This window comes from Phalangium opilio, unplaced genomic scaffold, assembly GCF_054372755.1.
Source record: "Phalangium opilio isolate 3A_F unplaced genomic scaffold, DU_Popi_V2 ptg000031l_1, whole genome shotgun sequence".
In the NCBI taxonomy this organism is placed as follows: domain Eukaryota; kingdom Metazoa; phylum Arthropoda; class Arachnida; order Opiliones; family Phalangiidae; genus Phalangium; species Phalangium opilio.
This window is the reverse complement of record NW_028324158.1, coordinates 7,341,718-7,360,665: the sequence shown is the minus strand read 5'-3', so window position 1 is coordinate 7,360,665 and position 18,948 is coordinate 7,341,718. Positions and strand designations below refer to the sequence as shown.

The 18,948-nt window shown below is 40.6% G+C and overlaps 1 protein-coding gene across 5 annotated transcripts in view; it reads right to left on the bottom strand.

Moving 5' to 3' along the window:
* Positions 1-18,948, bottom strand: part of CadN (neural cadherin) — a 109,899-nt gene that overhangs the window by 61,517 nt on the left and 29,434 nt on the right. For all 5 annotated transcript variants that reach the window (XM_089869875.1, XM_089869873.1, XM_089869874.1 and 2 more), the window contains exons 2-13: positions 16,364-17,900; positions 16,038-16,284; positions 15,731-15,947; positions 15,541-15,652; positions 14,972-15,364; positions 13,554-13,792; positions 13,320-13,445; positions 12,121-12,459; positions 11,849-12,039; positions 10,970-11,159; positions 10,115-10,297; positions 9,812-9,998 (exon numbers count right to left, since the gene is read on the bottom strand). In XM_089869875.1, the coding sequence (XP_089726001.1) occupies positions 9,812-9,998; positions 10,115-10,297; positions 10,970-11,159; positions 11,849-12,039; positions 12,121-12,459; positions 13,320-13,445; positions 13,554-13,792; positions 14,972-15,364; positions 15,541-15,652; positions 15,731-15,947; positions 16,038-16,284; positions 16,364-17,807 (3,868 nt within the window). In that variant the 5' untranslated portion in view covers positions 17,808-17,900. The remainder of the gene's footprint in view (positions 1-9,811; positions 9,999-10,114; positions 10,298-10,969; positions 11,160-11,848; positions 12,040-12,120; positions 12,460-13,319; positions 13,446-13,553; positions 13,793-14,971; positions 15,365-15,540; positions 15,653-15,730; positions 15,948-16,037; positions 16,285-16,363; positions 17,901-18,948) is intronic.

Here is an 18,948-nt window from a genome sequence, read left to right as displayed (position 1 = left end):
CTAGATATCACTTCTTGGTAGCACTTTAACTTGCAACCCAATATCAGGTAAAGTTTATGACTTTCACGTGCACTTTAGAGAAGCGTTACCAGACTTTAAAACGCACAGAGAAAGTTACTGGATGTGACAACTTATATACAGATATATATAAGAAAAAAGTTTAACCGTTGCTAAGATGAATTCTTAACAACTGTCGAAATTGCGTGGCACAGGGTGCGGCTCCCAACTTACGCGAACCGACGAAGAGTGTTTGAAAAAAAAAAAGTTGTCAAGTTCTCAAATTTTATTACTAGAGGTATTTCTTAACAGTTCAGAGATTTTAAAGGACATAGTCCCTTGGCTAATATCCCAATAAATTGGCCTTAAGGTTTTTCTTGAATGACATCTATGAGGGTAGGTGGTTTATATTTACGGCTAGTTACAAAATTAGACGCGGTAACGTCTGGGTAAAATAATATACTGACGAAACAAATCAAACCCCCGAGAGAGAGAGAGAGAGAGAGAGAGAGAGAGGGATGAGTGCCAAGAAATTTGATAGACCACAAAGATTTTGGCTAAGGTGGGCTTAGTAATTAAGACGTTTATAAATAATGTAATTAAGTTAGTCCAAGTCCTGAGTGACTGACTGATAATCAACGGCCAACCCAAACCACTTTACGCGAAGGCTGATAAGTTTATAAGATATGTTCCATAAGTATGACACTTCCTATACTTTGTAATGCTAGAGACTTACAGCTCGAGCTAGTTCGAGAACGACAAGCGACAATTGATTGTCTCCACTCGGTTGGTTTTGCAGTCCATCTCACTATTTAGCCTTTGACAGGCGTCGTTTTACCTCGAATCTATGACGTTTCACCTAAGTCACTTCATGACAAGCTCCAGTTTGTAACCAGTGACAAACTTATGGACCATATCTTAGGAATACCTATAAACGGGCTTTAGGACTTTTGGAGTTCGATTGGCCGCCATCTTTAAAAATGGCTGCCCAAAAATTAAAAATGTCTAGACGGACTAACAAGCAATTCAAGGTTGGGTGCCTTTAATGCCCAGTCTTCTATAATCACCATTTCCTTTTACACACCATTTAAACTGAACTCATTCAAGGATATTCTAACCATACTCAGCCACTAAAAGACCCCAATTCCAACGTAACTGCTATAGGGTCAACACCCTAAATAAGGGTTCATACAATTTTCAAATTGAACCCCGATTTCCCTGACAATTCCAGGTTTTTCCAAACTGTAGGAGTGGCTTCTTGGAGTAACAGTTGGAGCAAACCCTTTTAGGGCAAACTTACTTCTAAACCCTCACAAAATTTCCCTGAATTATAGTCAACTATTTTTCCCTGACATTTCCAGGGTTGTTTCCCAGGGTTTGTATGAACCCTGTAAAATCATATCTTCGTACGCATTTATTTTAAACAAACAGCCCACAAAGGCAAACACACCCCAATTTCGCAATTAAACCCCAGTCATTACATAAACATTTAAGATAAATAATAATTATACAAAAACAACAATTAAGTTTCAACCACCAACCCAACCCAGATGGCTTCAGTTTTTGAACCACTCCTTTTAAACCGAATCTATGACCATAATTTAATTCCACCCACAGATAAAAAATACTACATAAACTCAGGGAAGCGTGTAGATTCAAAGACCTTCCCAAAAACAAACCAAGCGAGCGTAAATTCGGGAGGACCCTAAAATAGCCCCAATGGGACATCATAAAGAACATGGCCGAAATTCCACACCTATCCACACTATAAATGATAGAAGCACCTGGGCAATTACATAAAATAAAAACCCCTTGCCACCCCGCCCCCCCCCACTGGTCAAAAAATAAGGTATAGTATAAGCAGAAGGGGATAATAGAAGAAGGATGACACTCCGTATCCTCTTAATACTTTAGTTATGAAACATGATTCTTCCCAGGCTCATGCACCTTTTTGTTTGCTCTCCTGCATGCTCATCAAACTTCAGATTGGTAACTACAGCACCGTGCTAAGGCGAATTCTATAACTGTTTGGTACTAACAAGAAGCGATATCTAGTTTACTAGGAAGAAGTTATAAGATGCCTAAGTATTCGCGCGCCATAGTCCTAGTCCCCCTTTCAAAATACAAGGGGGGTGTAAAAGGAGACCGGGCTATTTCGACTCTCCACAGTCGGAAAATACGTACCAATGAGATGCTGCTTGTAGTTTAAAGGCGGGGATTAACTCCGGACCTACGTTTGGACTGAAGATAAAGCTATAAATGTGGCGAATTTACAACTCCCTAGTAAACTAGATATCGCTTCTTGGCACTAAATCCTCGGCAATCAACCCACAAACCTTGATTGTCTTGACTTGGGACAAAAGCGCACAAGCGCATGCATGAGCCTTGGCAAATAGTTAAGAGCGCTAATAGAGTTTTGATGAGGGAACTATTTATCATCGCGTATGTGATTCGGTTTAGTAATCTGCTATAATAAATGTAAAATGATGTTGGGAAGAATCATGTTACAACTCCCCACCAGCTTTATGCTATGTACACTTCCCTCGAAGAGAAGTATATTACACACTTCAGGTATAAGTTATTATACCCGGATAACCGGCTACACTAAAGAACACTCTAGTAAATTAAGTCTTACCCAAAGCCCGAAAGTGACCGACCGGGGAGGCGAGAGATGGGATTTAAGTCGTCGTAAAACGAGAGGGTATTTCGAGCTTCCGATAAAAGTGCATTAGTTATTCATAGTCCAAAGACTTCCTTCCCCCTAACCCTTTTCACCTCCCAAAAACGCGGTTACGGGATAGATTATGGTCAATCTATATAGGGTCTCTGGATTTTTTTCTAAAGGAACAGTTTCTTAAAAATGTCTGAAAATTGGGCGATAAGTCTAGAAGAATAGACTTACTAATTTAAAAGTTAATTATCTTCTATTTTTAAGACACAGAGGGCATTGTCTACGTTTTCCATCATGGTTTTCGTATAGTAAGACCCTAACAAAACGCCACTAAGGACTGGGAGGCAGTCTGGGAAATTGAAACATTTTTAAAATTAATCTAAGCTAGTAGCGTCCAAAGAATTAACAAGTCCTTGAGAAGCGATATCTAGTTTATTAGGGAGAAGTTTTAAGTTCGCCACATTCCCAGCTTTATCTCCAGTCCAAACGTAGGTCCGGAGTTAATCCCCGCCTCTAAATTACAACCAGCATCTCATTGGTTCTTGAAAACTCACGTCAGCGTGGCGATGCGAATGACGAAAATTATAGTCATATTTTCCGACTGAGGAGAGGCGAAATAGTCCGGCCTTCTTTTACGTCCCCCTCTTGTATTTTGAAAGGGGGACTGGGACTATGGCGCGCGAATACTTAGGCACCTTATACCTTCTCCCTAATAAACTAGATTGGTCAGGCGTTGCTCTAAGCAAACCTATATAGCTCCCTATTCCGTAACCTGTCCATGGTTAGTTGGTCTGATGAAACTTCCACTTTAATATGGGCACAATATGTAAAATAAGCCTTTCTTTTTTGTTTTTGTTCTAGGACTAGACTCGGGTAGACAGACGCTTAAAAACTGAGAAGACTTTTAAAAGATAGACATCAATTAATTTAAAAATAGCGTGTGCCACTCCCTGTCCATACAGAGCATCGCATGGTCGGCTAAACGCGAGTTAGCTTTCAACTAATTTACAGTAAGTTAACGTTACCCTAAAGGAGGGTTGGGGTAAGGAAGGGGTGGGGGCGTTGTAAAATTTTGGGGTCTAAACCCCCAGGTTCGCTTGAACGAGCTTCAAGCAAACTATAAATTGAGACGGGAGCCGAAAATGCGTCGAATTAAGCTTCTGACAGGTTAATCAAAAAGTGGTCTTGCCTACGAAAATTTATGAAGGTTTTTTGGGGGATATTTTTGTTACTATATTGCCTCAATATATAAAGTTCATTACAGTTAATTGAGTTCCTTAATACTAGCCGATATTATAATATTTATCGTGAATTTTATGTAAAGTGTTTCTGATAGGGTTGTCAGAAATTTAGGGCAGTGTTCTTTGGGCGATTTTGAGTCGAAAATGTTCTATGAAATTTTGCAGTTGGAGCTAAAGGTTTCAAGTTATGATTTTATGAGTGTTTTACGGATGATCCCTTACAATTAACATGTCAATTTAATTGAGGGGTCATCCCTAAAACACTCAAATCATAGCTCGGAAGGCAAAATATTTATTATAGAACATTTTAGAATCTAAATCCCTCAAAGACCACCCCCATAATTTCTGATAAACTTTTTAGATTTTAGAAACACCCTGTATACATAGTTTACAGGGGAAGGGGGTTTCTGCCCTTCCCGGGCCAGTGTTGCCAGCCGTTGTTGAGTCAAGAGATTTATGGCAGATTGAAAGGCTAGCAGTTCAGTTTCACCAAGAAGCGATATCTAGTTTACTAGGGAGATGGTATAAATTCGCCACATTTTTAGCTTTAACTCCAGTCCAGACGTAGGTCCGGAGTTAATCCCCGCCTCTAAATTACTACCATCATCTCATTGGTTCTTGAAAACTTACCTCAGCGCGACGCGAATGACGAAAATTACGTATTCTCCAACTGAGGAAAGGCGAAATAGCCCGGCCTCCTTTTACGTCCCCCCTTGTATTTTGAAAGGGGGACTGGGACTATGGCGCGCGAATACGTAGGCATCTTAAACCTTCTCCCTAGTAAACTAGATATCGCTTCCTGGTTTCACTCTGTATTTCACTTGACCAACTTGACTCCCAGATAGCCTGACAACACTGCATTGAAGTTTAAACTGAGACAGATAAGGTGAACAATTTTCCATACTAATATTTATCAGATTACTTAGGCTATACTATTACCAGCAGCGAAACACGAGAATTTTGCTAGTAGGGCCTAGTAACAAACAAAAGCTACAGTACGATTAATACGACAGTCCCACATATCATTACGTAGCAATAAGAGCCTATAAATCATGGATGGATAATTGGTGCAATTATACTGCGGGCACCAATTATCCTGCGCAAGCAAGCCAAGAAACATTATTACTATAAGACGCGTGTCAAGTATCTGTCTAAAGACATCAATAAATTACGTATCCCCCGCAAAAAAACCTATTAAAACAAAACACTGAATCAAAGATTACTACACCGCCTCACAAATTTGTCACACTCTACAAAACAAGCTTTACAAAAGTAGTCAATTGCAAAATGAGCATCAGCCGAAATAAATTAAACTGAAGTTATGACGATCCGCGCTGCACAAAAAGGGTTCTATGGACCAATTGATATTTTACATATAGATAATCAAGCCCATGGTTGTACGCAGGACATCAAAGGAATGCATACAGCCAATAGAGATCATTGCGTAGCCAAACATTTTCACTCAACGTATCTAGGCGGATTTTATGGGAAGAGCTATAGAAAACGTCAGAATTAATGCGTGACGTATAGTAAGTTCTCAAGCCCGGCCCACAATACCCGCATAGATAGTAACGTTCTAGATAAGGGGGCACAATGATTCCAAATAGCTGTATGTATTCCTCATAGAATAAATATTAGGAGAATCAAACCAAACGATCCCGAATACCTTAACCTGAGAATTTAACTAATACACCATTTAGAATTGTCTTCGGCACAATGCACAAACCATAAGTTTATAAGATATGTTCCATAAGTATGACACTTCCCATACTTCGTAATGCTAGAAACTTACACCTCGAGCTAGTTCGAGAACGACAAGCGAGAATCGAAGACTACACACGGTGGTTAATTTTGCAGGACTTCCATCTTCTCCTATTTAGTCTAAGCCTTTGACAGCACCTCACCAGGCGTCGCTTTACCTCGAATCTATGACCTACCTCAATCACTTCATGACAAGCTCCAGTTTGTGACCAGCGACAAACTTATGGATTGAACACATCCTATAAACTTATGCACATACTGAACCGATAATGCTTCTTCCCCAACCCCAACCATTACACTTCCGGTAAAAACTAAACGCCTCATAGGGTATTTATTTATTAGGTTTTACCAGCCACTGCCAACTAAAGAAACATTACTTCATAATGTCCAGTTAACCCACTCCTGATGTCAGTAATTCAGTATAGTGATTGCGGAATTGGTTCCCCCTAAGCAACCCAAGTCTATCCACGCATTAACCCTCCCCCTCCATAAAGAGGATGTAGACTTCATTCTTATCAAGCTCCAAACATACGAGGCTGCCAGAGGAAATAAGAGTTAACATCCCGTTGGTAAAAACCAAGGCCTACGTCACACATACACGTTGTTCTGTTATATCAAAAAGCCCCTCTAAAGCTCAACGAAAAATCTAAGAGCCATACGAGCTAACGCCGTAGTCCCACAAAAGCCCCCCAAAGAGTTTCTCTCTCTACAACAAAAAATACTGGTGACTTTTTCCAACAAAAAAACACTACCCAAGGGGACGGTAAAGTCCGGCTCGGTGCTTGGTACATTGGATTTGTCGAGAAATTCCTCCTCAGAAATAAAGAAAAAAAGATATGTATTTTGCTCGACTTTTCTGAGATGAAAAATCGGTTGAAAACGCGTAAGGAATGGACAAAAACAATCCCAAACTCAGGGAGGATATAGGTCTAGCCGGGTCTTTGGACTTTGGACACCGACTGGAAAAGAAATATACTACCACCACTACCCTTGGGTGAGTTTAACTATATTTTTTTTCTTTCTTTACTTGATCTCGTGGGTTTGGTTTAGGATTTCAGAGCTAAGGTTGGGAGGATTTGACGCTGTAGTGTATATCCGATAACTGGGGTTGGGTCCGGTTTAAAGTTGACAATTTTTTGTACCAAGGGGAGAAGGGTGTGTCGTAACGCGAATGAAACAGCTATATGAAACTTTAAACATTTACAGTTCGTTGTAGTAATATGGTACGTAGCGATGTGTTTGATCGTTTGAGTAACTTTCAAGGGTCGCTAAATGAAATATTTCTTCGAGCTCGATAAACTTTTAAGAATTTAGACTAAGAGGATTGATACCTTTACACAAGGAGGTCAGGCTACTTGGTACCGCGCTTTACCCGCCAGGTAGCCTGGTCTCCTGGTGTAAATGGTATCAACTCTCCTAGTCTACAAATTATGTATACGGACATATATTATAGCTTGATAAAGATCCAAGAATCGCTAATTGTATATAAAAACGTATATTAAAGCTTGATAAACTTCCTAAGTCATATTAGAACCAGTTAAACTCCCAATGGTCGCTAGCATAAGTTTATAAAAGGTGTTCCATAAGCATGACACTATACTTCGTAAAGCTAGAGACTTACTGAGAGCTAGTTCGAGAACGACAAGCGAAAATCGACTATACTCTTGGTTTTGCACTCCATCTACCTATTTAACCTTTGACAGCTCCTCACCAGGAGTCGCTAAGACCTTCGTCACTTCATGACAAGCCCTCAGTAGCCAGTGACAAACTTATGGGACATATCTTATGAACTTACGTCGCTAGTAATATATTTAGAGCTCAAGATCAATAAACTTCATATGGTCGCTTGGAATATATTTTAAAGATCAATTAACTCCCAATGGTCACTAGGAACAGATTTAATTTCCCTCATCTTTAAGAGCTCTATAAACTTTCCAAGACAACACTAAAAACACATCAGGTTTAACATCGCAAAAGCCTGAGTAACTTCTCGTCGTAAACATATTGGGCACCACGGAACTTCTTCTAAATCCACCCCACTCCCTCACATTCAGTTATTTCTAATTACCTTTGTTCCTTGACAATCACGAAATTATTTACAAAGGGTAAAAACTCGCTTTTATCCTTTTCTACACTTTAACTCCCCCCCCCCCTCCAGTTTAAAGTAACGAACCGCAGCAAACAAGAATTACTATAGAATCAAGAACTCAGGCTCAGCAAAGGGACTGCAGTACCCACAAAACCAGGCAACCTTTTGAATGCCAAAAAGGACCCTTAAAAATTATCAGAATGGAACAAATTCTAGTCTCTAGGCGGCACGTTTCCTAAAGAAATGAAATAGAAACAGCAAGCACAATCCTACCAAGAAGCGATATCTAGTTCACTAGGGAGAAGGTTTAAATTCGCCACATTTCCAGCTTTATCTCCTGTCCAAACGTAGATCCGGAATTAATCCCCGTCGCCTCTAAATTACAACCAGCATCTCATTGGTTCTTGAAAACCACGTATTTTCCGACTGAGGAGAGGCGAAATAGTCCGGCCTCCTTTTACGTCCCCCGTTGTATTTTGAAAGGGGGACTGGGACTATGGCGCGCGAATACTTAGGCCCTTATACCTTCTCCCTTATAAACTAGATATCGCTTCTTGATCCTACCCAATCTGTCTTTTTACCGAGCTAATGAAAATGTTCTCATTATCCTGGAAGTTAGTTCCGACTGAGTTCCAAAAGCCAGAATTCGTAAAATAGGGGGGGGGGGGAAATAGCTAAAGTAACTTCGGGAAAGGGACCCGACCCATCAGAATCAGGAACTCAGAAATGATTTAAGAGGGTTTGGCAGGGCCAATTAACGCCATATTTCCCTCGATGCGACCAAGCGAATAGAAAGAAGCCTACTGCCAGTGCCGAGCCCCCTCCGGGGAGTAAAGCCAAATACTTGACGATCCTTATGAAAACAAGCGAGATATTTCATAGCTAAAATACCCCTGAAAGCAGCTCGGGCGAGCGACGAATAAAAATACACTAAAAATAAGGACCTTTTCATTCTTAGTAGTTATTAACTGTCTGAACTAAAATAAATCCCAAGGCAGTATATATATAAATGTATTTCCGCACAAATGTCAAGTCAAACGCCGTCGAGTTTCAAAAATATTGGTACTAAATTTTCATTTAAAACGAACAGCCTGAAAAATCTGGCAATCTATAAAGTTGCGCAGAGATTGTTTGGTTTGTATTGATTCAAAAGGGAAGGGTAAGCATGGTCCGGATGGATCAATAACACGATGTGTCATAGAGACACCTATTGGCTACGGAATGCCAATTGATTGCTTAGTTTGGTCTATTATTATTTAAATTAATTGAATTTTCGGTTATTTCGTAAACAAATATATTCTGATAAATTTGTTATATGCCGTCTTTTTATAAGCAAATTCAAATTGATTGAGTCTTAAGATGGAGCTATTCATATTTGTAATTTCTGAACGCTAGATGGCGTTGCATTCAGTGCGGTCTTAATCATTAGGGCAGATGGACACCTGACCGAGTACCCCACGAACATAGGATCCCTAAGCTTGAAGGAGAGAGCGATGGAGCGGTAACCTCTTTACCTACAACGTTGCCTCTGTACCCCCACCTACAGCACCAAAGTCCTCCCAGCATCCATAGCGTTTAGGTGCGGTCGTACAGTATAGAAACGTAAAGCACGCCCCCTATCTCTTAAAAATAGAACCTAGTGCTCATACAAATATAATGGCGCTACACGTCAGCACTTAACAATCGCCTACCGAACGGTAGGGGCGTACGCGATGTACAATGGGAGAGTTTCAGTGCCACAGGTCGCCCATCATCATTGCCACTCCATATTACCACTTTTCTCCCTACTTACCTAAGTGCCCCATGAACATAGTGACCCCAAGGAGTGCCCCACGATTTATATACATTTATTTGAATATGGGGTTCATAGTATTGCATAGCCCAGGGAAATATATTGTTCTTACGACAGATTAAATGGCTTAACTTGAACTTTCTACTCACTTAAAAGGGGTTATCGGATTTTTTTAAATGAAATCTTGAGGACGTGTCGAGTTAACTCCACAAAAACAACAATAATACTGAACCAATAATAAAACGTAAAAGATTTCCTACCTGAATTGGGTTCTCCAGGTTTCATATGAGGTCTGGCCGAGGGGGCACTGTCAACAGCACGAACAAGAATTGCATAGGCTTGTTTCTCTTCTCGATCAAAGATAACTTTAGTGTAAATATCGCCCTTCATTTTGTCAATGCCAAAGAATTTGTCGCCGCCATCTTTACTTTCAATTTCATAGTAAACCTGCAGAAGAACGATTAAGAATATAATCTTTAGTTCTGGTAAACAAACAAAGACTTTTCGTTTATCATGATATTAAAAAAGGTTACTAATATAATTAAATCACTATTGATATTCACCTTATTATTGGGAAAGGTGCCATCTTTGTCGATAGCTTCCACTGTCGTAACTTTAGTCCCAATTGGCATTCCTTCTAAAACAGTTTCTTGTTCCTTCTCAATGAAGAGTGGAATTTCGTCATTGGCATCTTCTAGTATAATGTAGACAGTTGCTTCCGACGCTAATTGTTGAACGCCATTGTTCTAAGTTCGTAAAGAAATTAAAAGTTTACTTATATTATTAGTTAACAAACGCTAAAGTTATGATGGGGGACAAACGCACGCGCTAAAGTTATGATGGGGGACAAACACGCTAAAGTTATGATGAGGGACAAACACGCTAAAGTTATGATGGGGGACAAACACGCTAAAGTTATGATGAGGGACAAACACGCTAAAGTTATGATGGGGGACAAACACGCTAAAGTTATGATGGGGGACAAACACGCTAAAGTTATGATGGTGGACAAACACGCTAAAGTTATGATGGGGGACAAACGCGTTAAATTTATGATGGGGGACAAACGCGCTAAAGTTATGATGGGGGACAAACACGCTAAAGTTATGATGGGGGACAAACACGCTAAAGTTATGATGGGGGACAAACACGCTAAAGTTATGATGGGGGACAAACACGCTAAAGTTATGATGGGGGACAAACACGCTAAAGTTATGATGGGGGACAAACACGCTAAAGTTATGATGGGGGACAAACACGCTAAAGTTATGATGGGGGACAAACACGTCAAAGTTATGATGGGGGACAAACGCGTTAAAGTTATGATGGGGGACAAACGCGTTAAAGTTATGATGGGACACAAACGCGCTAAAGTTATGATGGGACAACCGATTTTTTAAAAATGACAGGGTACATACCTCAACACGAACTGTTAAATTGTACTGCTGAATCCGTTCGAAATCTAATGGATAATTAACATATATGCCGGCCCACGTATCTCCATTGTCCGCATGTTGGCTGAGATAAAACGTGTCCTTTTTATTGGTTTGTTCCGTACTGCCTCTTATTAACGAGTAGAAAACAGTTGGATTGTCCGGTATTCCCGACCTAAATACGCCAAAATAATTCAGGTTCATAAATCGGTAATTGTAAAGCACATATTGTAACTATAAAGCATATACAGCGACGTGCGCTAACGTAACTGTAAAGCCTATAGAGCGACGTGCGCTAAGGTAAACTATAAAGCCAATACAGCGACGTGCGCCAAGGTAAACTATAAAGCCTTTACAGCGACGTGCGCCAAGGTAAACTATAAAGCCTTTACAGCGACGTGCGCCAAGGTAAACTATAAAGCCTATTAAGCGACGTGCGCTATACAGCGACGTTCGCTAAGGTAAACTATAAAGCCTATACAGCGACGTTCGCTAAAGAAACAAAGCCTATACAGCGACGTTCGTTAAAGAAACAAAGCCTATACAGCGACGTTCGTTAAAGAAACAAAGCCTATACAGCGACGTTCGTTAAAGAAACAAAGCCTATACAGCGACGTTCGTTAAAGAAACAAAGCCTATACAGCGACGTTCGTTAAAGAAACAAAGCCTATACAGCGACGTTCGTTAAAGAAACAAAGCCTATACAGCGACGTTCGTTAAAGAAACTATAAAGCCTATATAGCGACGTGCGCAAACGTAATACATAGAATTTTGCGCAAATGTAATACAAAGATGCGCGTTAAAATAATGTTAACTCCAGTTAAATTGAACTGCACATCAAATAAATTGAAGAAAACAAATTACCTGGCTTTGATCGAGATAACCTTTTGTCCGACTTCCAAGTTTTCTTTAATCATAATGGGTCCATAAACAGGTTGATCCCAAATAGGAGGATTATTAGCCCTATCGACAACATCAACTATAACTTCTACAGTAACTTTATATTGAGGAGTTCCCTTATCTAAAGCTACGGCTTGTAAATGATAGCGCTCTCTCTGAAATTGATCACAAATTATTTTAGAAACAATCCAAAAAACTAAATAACAAAACACAAGTACTTGAGATTGTCTACTTACATCGAGGGCTTTCTTGAGGCTAATCCATCCAGAATCGGGGTTAATTTCAAAGTAATCCAAGACAGTTTTGTCATGCACTGCCGTCAAATTATAAATAATAGCACCATTGTTATCGGCGTCTTCATCGGAAGCGGAAACGCGCAAAATGTTTGTCCCTTTTGGAGTATCTTGTTTCACGTTTTCTTTATATTCTTGCCGATCAAATAACGGCGGATTGTCATTAATATCAGTTATTTCAACTTTAAACGAACACACTCCTTCCAAAGGTGGATTTCCCCTATCAGTCGCTTTTACCGTTACACTCACAAAGCGGCCATCGTCACCTTCACGGTCGAAAACCTTGAAGAAAATGAGTTAAGGAAAGGTATTTAACGAATAGATTCGTCGAGGGGTCGGACGTTTGTCAAAATCCCGTACACTTCGTTTGAAATTTGTTTAAAATCTCTCTCGAAAATCTCGAAATCCCGAAATCTCACGTCAAAATCTAAAAATCCCGAAATCCGTATTTTAAAATCTGAAAATCCCGAAATCCGTATTTTAAAATCTGAAAATCCCGAAATCTTAACATAAAATCCCGAAATCTCGAAATCTTAACATAAAATCCCGAAATCTCGAAATCTTAACATAAAATCCCGAAATCTCGAAATCTTAACATAAAATCCCGAAATCTCATCCTAAAATATCAAAATCCGAAAATCTCCTCGAAATCCGAAAATCTCCTCGAAATCCGAAAATCTCCTCAAAATCCGAAAATCTCCTCAAAATCTGAAAATCTCCTCAAAATCTGAAAATCTCCTCAAAATCTGAAAATCTCCTCAAAATCTGAAAATCTCCTCAAAATCTGAAAATCTCCTTCAAAATCTGAAAATCTTGTTCCAAAGCCCGAAATCTCCTTCAAAATCTGAAAATCCTGAACAAAATCCCGAAATCTTCTTCGAAATCTGAAAATCGCGTTCAAAATCTGAAAATCTCCTTTAAAATCCCGAAATCTTAAAATCTTGGACTAGATTTCCAGATTTCTAAAATCTGAGTCAGAATCTCAAAATCGGGGGCAAAATCTCAAAATCTTTGTCAAAATCTTGAAATCTCAAAATCCCGTACACTAAAATGCCGAACGTCCGACCCCTCGAGATTCGTCTACTTATAAAGAGGGATCACATTGATAAACGCGATGAAAGTTGATTAAAATTTATAAGTACCTTGTTGGTTTTGACTTCTCCCGTCATTTCATCAACAATGAATTTAGTTCCCTTTTGATTTGGTTGTTGAACAATCGAATACCGAACTTGACCATTATGTCCTTTGTCCTGATCAGTAGCTTTGACCTTAAATTAAAGTTAAACGCAATTAAATTACATTTTCTCAACGCAATTACAAACGAACGAAGACAATAGTTTGAAAATGATCCGAAACATTATTAAAACTCGACTTACTTTGACAACGACACTTCCACTATGAGCTCCTTCCTCTACTTTTGGTTGGTAATCTCCGCAATTTTGAAAGACGGGTTTATTATCGTTTACATCCGTGATAAAGACCACCACTAACGCCGTACTCGTGTGAGTGGTGAGACCGCCGTTTTTACAACAAGCTCCGTCATCCCTCGCAGTTACGTTTAGCTCGTATTTGTCCTTATCCAGTTGTATCGGATCACTGATTAATCGAATCACACCTAAGACGACCCCAAAAATGAAACTTTGAATTTCCAAACCACTTTAATTTAAACAGGGACGGGTTCGGACGAAATTTTTATATCGAAAATCCCTGACTTTTCCATCTTATCACTGACCAAAGTTTCCCGATATCCCTGACCATATGAAGGTCCCACTTCATCACACCTGACCCGTATTTACCATTGCTCAGGGCATGGAAACGAAATCCCCGCGATATCCCCGACTTGTCCCTCCAATTTTCCGAGAATTCCTGACGTATCCCTCCAATTTTCCGAGAATCCCCGACTTACCCCTCCAATTTTCCGAGAATCCCCGACTTACCCCTCCAATTTTCCGAGAATCCCCGACTTATCCCTCCAATTTTCCGAGAATCCCCGACTTATCCCTCCAATTTTCCGAGAATCCCCGACTTATCCCTCCAATTTTCCGAGAATCCCCGACTTATCCCTCCAATTTTCCGAGAATCCCCGACTTATCCCTCCAATTTTCCGAGAATCCCCGACTTATCCCTCCAATTTTCCGAGAATCCCCGACTTATCCCTCCAATTTTCCGAGAATCCCCGACTTACCCCTCCAATTTTCCGAGAATCCCCGACTTATCCCTCCAATTTTCCGAGAATCCCCGACTTATCCCTCCAATTTTCCGAGAATCCCCGACTTATCCCTCCAATTTTCCGAGAATCCCCGACTTATCCCTCCAATTTTCCGAGAATCCCCGACTTATCCCTCCAATTTTCCGAGAATCCCCGACTTATCCCTCCAATTTTCCGAGAATCCCCGACTTATCCCTCCAATTTTCCGAGAATCCCCGACTTATCCCTCCAATTTCCCGAATCCCTGACTTATCCCTCCAATTTTCTGAGAATCCCTGACTTATCCCTCCAATTTTCCGAGAATCCCTGACTTATCCCTCCAATTTTCCGAGAATCCCTGACTTATCCCTCCAATTTTAAGAGAATCCCTGACTTATCCCTCCAATTTTCCGAGAATCCCTGACTTATCCCTCCAATTTTCCGAGAATCCCTGACTTATCCCTCCAATTTTCCGAGAATCCCTGACTTATCCCTCCAATTTTCCGAGAATCCCTGACTTATCCCTCCAATTTTCCGAGAATCCCTGACTTATCCCTCCAATTTTCCGAGAATCCCTGACAAAGTAAATCAAAACAAAATATTTACCAGTTCTTTCCTCAATCTGAAACATTCCCGATTTTGTCCCCGCACCGACAAAACCAAACAAGATATTATCACCATCTTTGTCACTCGCGACAACCGTAGTCACTAAAGTATTTGGACCAGCGTTTTCGTCCACATTAGGCGTATACACGTCTTGACTAAACTTAGGCGGTTCATCGTTAGTATTTTCCGTATAAACGCGCACTGTCGCTGTCCCTGTTAAAGGTGGATCCCCTTTATCCGTCGCTCTGACTGTTAAAACGTAGGTGTTATTCACATCCGCGTCCAATCTCTTATTGGAGTAAATGATTCCCTTGTTGTCAATGGTGAAGTCTTCTTTATCCAAACTGTACACAATCTCGGCGTTTTTGCCAGTATCCAAATCAGTCGCGGAGACTTTGGAAATTAGTATAAAATCATATTATTCACTTTGATATGTCAATCGATTTGCATCGAAATGTTCAAGTACTTAAAGTCAAAAATAATGCAATTACATTGTTCTACAACCTCATATCTTCATATATGAATAAATATATCTATGATTATGTTAGGTTTGATTATCTGTATCATACCTTGAAGGAGGGAGGTTCCAATTGGTACATCTTCATCCACATTATGAGCTTGATAGTCTGGCAGTTCAAATCGAGGCCCATTGTCATTTACGTCAGTTACTTTTATCGTAAGCTACAACGACACAAATTAAACAAATTGTGAAGCTTACCTTATGAATATATGACGTCATAAGACTAAGGAAATACCTACCTCGACTGAAGTAGAAAATCCTCCAGAATCTTCAGTGGCAGTTACTATCAACGAATAAGATTTTGGTTGTCGCAAATCCTCGTAATCCAAATCTTTAGCAAGCTTCACAACTCCGCTAGTTGGTCCGATATTGAACGTGCCAGCACCATTTCCCTGAGCTCTTAATGTGTAACGAATTTCCCTCTCAGCGAATGACTTGGCTTTCACCTCAATGATGCTGCGTAAATTAGAAGCAATCATCAGTCAAATACTGTTCGAATTCGAATTCGTATCAATTAACCACAGACGTAATTTAAAATCAACTTACTCAGAATCTTTTCTTTGATTTTCAGGAATGGTAGCTTCGTACTTTTGTAAGTAAAACTGAGGAGGACGTTTTCCGCCCATGATTGACAAACGTTGTTCCGGAGTGGACTGGTACTGACGGTCGCCAATGTGACCACTGTGGTCTTCAGCTTTGACGTATAGAACGTATTCCTTGTCGAGAAGGAAAGGGTCGCTTCCACGGGTGCGGACTTCTCCCGATCGCTCATCAACTTCGAATCGGCCACCGGCTGAAAGGTAAGGAAAACTATTTTTAGCACTTACGTTTTGAAAAGAGTAAGCGCGCGGCTGATGGGCATTGACCCTTACTTCGGTCGCGAACCAAGAAATAATGAATGTTGTGATCAATATCAGGATCTCTAGCTTGAAGTTTAAACACTTGAGTGCCGGGTGGTGCATTGAGTTGCACGACGGCTTCCATGGGTAGAGGACGGTTTATAAAATAGGGTGGCTCATCATTAACATCTTTGATATGTATAATGACGTGTTGGGTATCGACTTCGCTCATCATTGGTCCGCTGATATTCAACCAGAAGCTGATGGTCTTCTCCTTGCCTAATTGCTCGTAGTCCCAAGGTTCCTTCACTTTAACAGCCCCAGTGTTGTCAACGTCGACCCATCGATTTGGGGTTTGCATCTTAAATATATCTTGGGGGCTCTTGCGTTCCAAGGTGAAAACAGTCTTGCCAGGGGCAGACCCGTCTGTTTCTTTGAACTCGAAACTCTTGGTGGGTCGAATAGTTCTTTTGCTACGAACCAGTACTTGGTTTGTTTCAACTTCTTCAACGATTTCCGCCGGAGGAGGAAGCTGAGCGCTGTAAACTTCAATGAAGACTGGAACGGCGACGCTGTAGAGTGGCGGTTTGCGATTGTCATGAGCTTTGACTGTAAATTTGTAGGTCTTAATCTCTGGCTTGGCAATGAGCATGACGTCTCCATTCTTCGGGGTTATACTAAAGACGGAGTGGCGATTCGTGAAATGGTACACTGGCTGGTCTCCATCCGCGTCCGTCATGTTAACACGGCCGACGAAACTGTTCGGGGAGCTTTCCATGTCCACTTTGAAGTAGAATACGTCTTTGGTGGGTACTGGTGCGTTGTCATTTACATCGGTCACTTCGACAAATACCGGGATGTCCGTGACGATCAGCTTGTCTTCTTCAACCGCTCGAAGAATCAGGGGGTATTCTTTTCGCGATTCGCGATCGAGAACTCTGTTTGTAACCACTTCCACTCGGCTGCTGTTACGATAAGGTTTGACTATGCTGAAGGCTTCTCCGTCGTTGCCCGAAATAAAGCTATATTTAATTGGGGCACCCGAACGCGGGGTCAATCCGGGCAGTTCGATCCCTTCGACGACCGTTCCTACGGGTTGGTTTTCGGAAACCCGTCCGCGGTAGGTTCCTTTTTTGAAATGATGAATCTTGCCTTTATCCATAACGTGTAGGACCAGAATTCGGTCCACGGTATCATTGGCAAACTCCTCTTTGATTACTAACTTCACTGGCTTGGAAGTCAAACCCGAAATGTCGGTAACGGGCATAAGGAGTCCGTCACTGAGAATACTGAAAAAGTCTGAAAACTCCGATTCGAGCAAACTAAAGAGCTGTCCATCGTTTTTGAGTTGTTTTATGCAGAATCCGGGATACGCGTCACGAGGAACCACTAACTGCTCAACGTTTTTGCCCGACGCCGATGCAAAAAGCACAGCGCAGGACACAAATAATACTGTCCAGTGAAGACTTAACGCCATTTTGTAGCGCTAATACTATGACACCAACTGCGGCTTCCGAGACCCGCTAGAAACCACTTTGGCAATACTGTCTCTCCAAATAAGGCTCATCAACTGTAACAAGAAAAACACAAAACACCGAAACAATTAACATACCCGTGTTTCGGTAAGGAATGACATTTAATCAGTTGGAAGTTTCGGTAACCGCTGGCAGACGTAGTACATAAAACTAAAACTAAAGTTTTAATTTACCAATGTACATCCAAAAGGCGTTAGTACCGGTAAAGTTCTAAACTGATCCATATCTACCAGAACCTTTTCCCCGGAGTGATTCTGACAAACCAGGAATTAGCTACTAAAAGTTACAAGAATTCTCGTATGGTAATATCAAACGAGGATAAGATAAGGCAGACCCCCAGGGGATGCACTTTAATCAACTAAAATAACACCTACACACAATTCAGATTTCTCTTTGTAGTTGTACTTTGATACTACACTCAAGATAAACTGCAGCAATGAGTCAAAACAGAAAGGGATAATAGAAGGATGACACTCTGTATCCTCTTGATACTTTAGTTATGTAACATTATTCTTCCCAGACTCATGCACACTTTTTGTTTGCTCTCCCGCTCATCAAACTTCAGTGGGGCATCGCACCGTGCTAGGGTGAATTCTTTAACTGTCTGGTACTAAATCCTGAGCAATCAACCCACAAACCTTGATTGTCTTGATGTGGGACAAAAACGCACAAGCGCAAGCGCTATGGAAAATAGTTAAGAACTAATAGAGTAATAATGAAGGAACTATTTATCGCGTATGTGATTCGGTTTATTAACCTTGCTCGAAATGTAAAATGATGTTGGGAAGAATCATGTTACAATTACCCCGTTTTGTGGGTAGTACACTTCTCTCGATGAGAAGTATTATATACTTCTGGTCAAAAGTAATTAGCACCAACGAATTACTTACTGAGAAATAACTTTAGTTGAAGAACATTATCTACTAAAATAGATGCAGTTACCCTGGATGAAAACGCGAACTCAAAATACTTAATAGCTGTAAATAAGTCCGACTAATTAATATTCTACCCAATTAAATTACAACCGTTTATGTAAACAAATCGTGTAACGCAAATAGCGTCGTACTCCGCGACTGGGTTTTC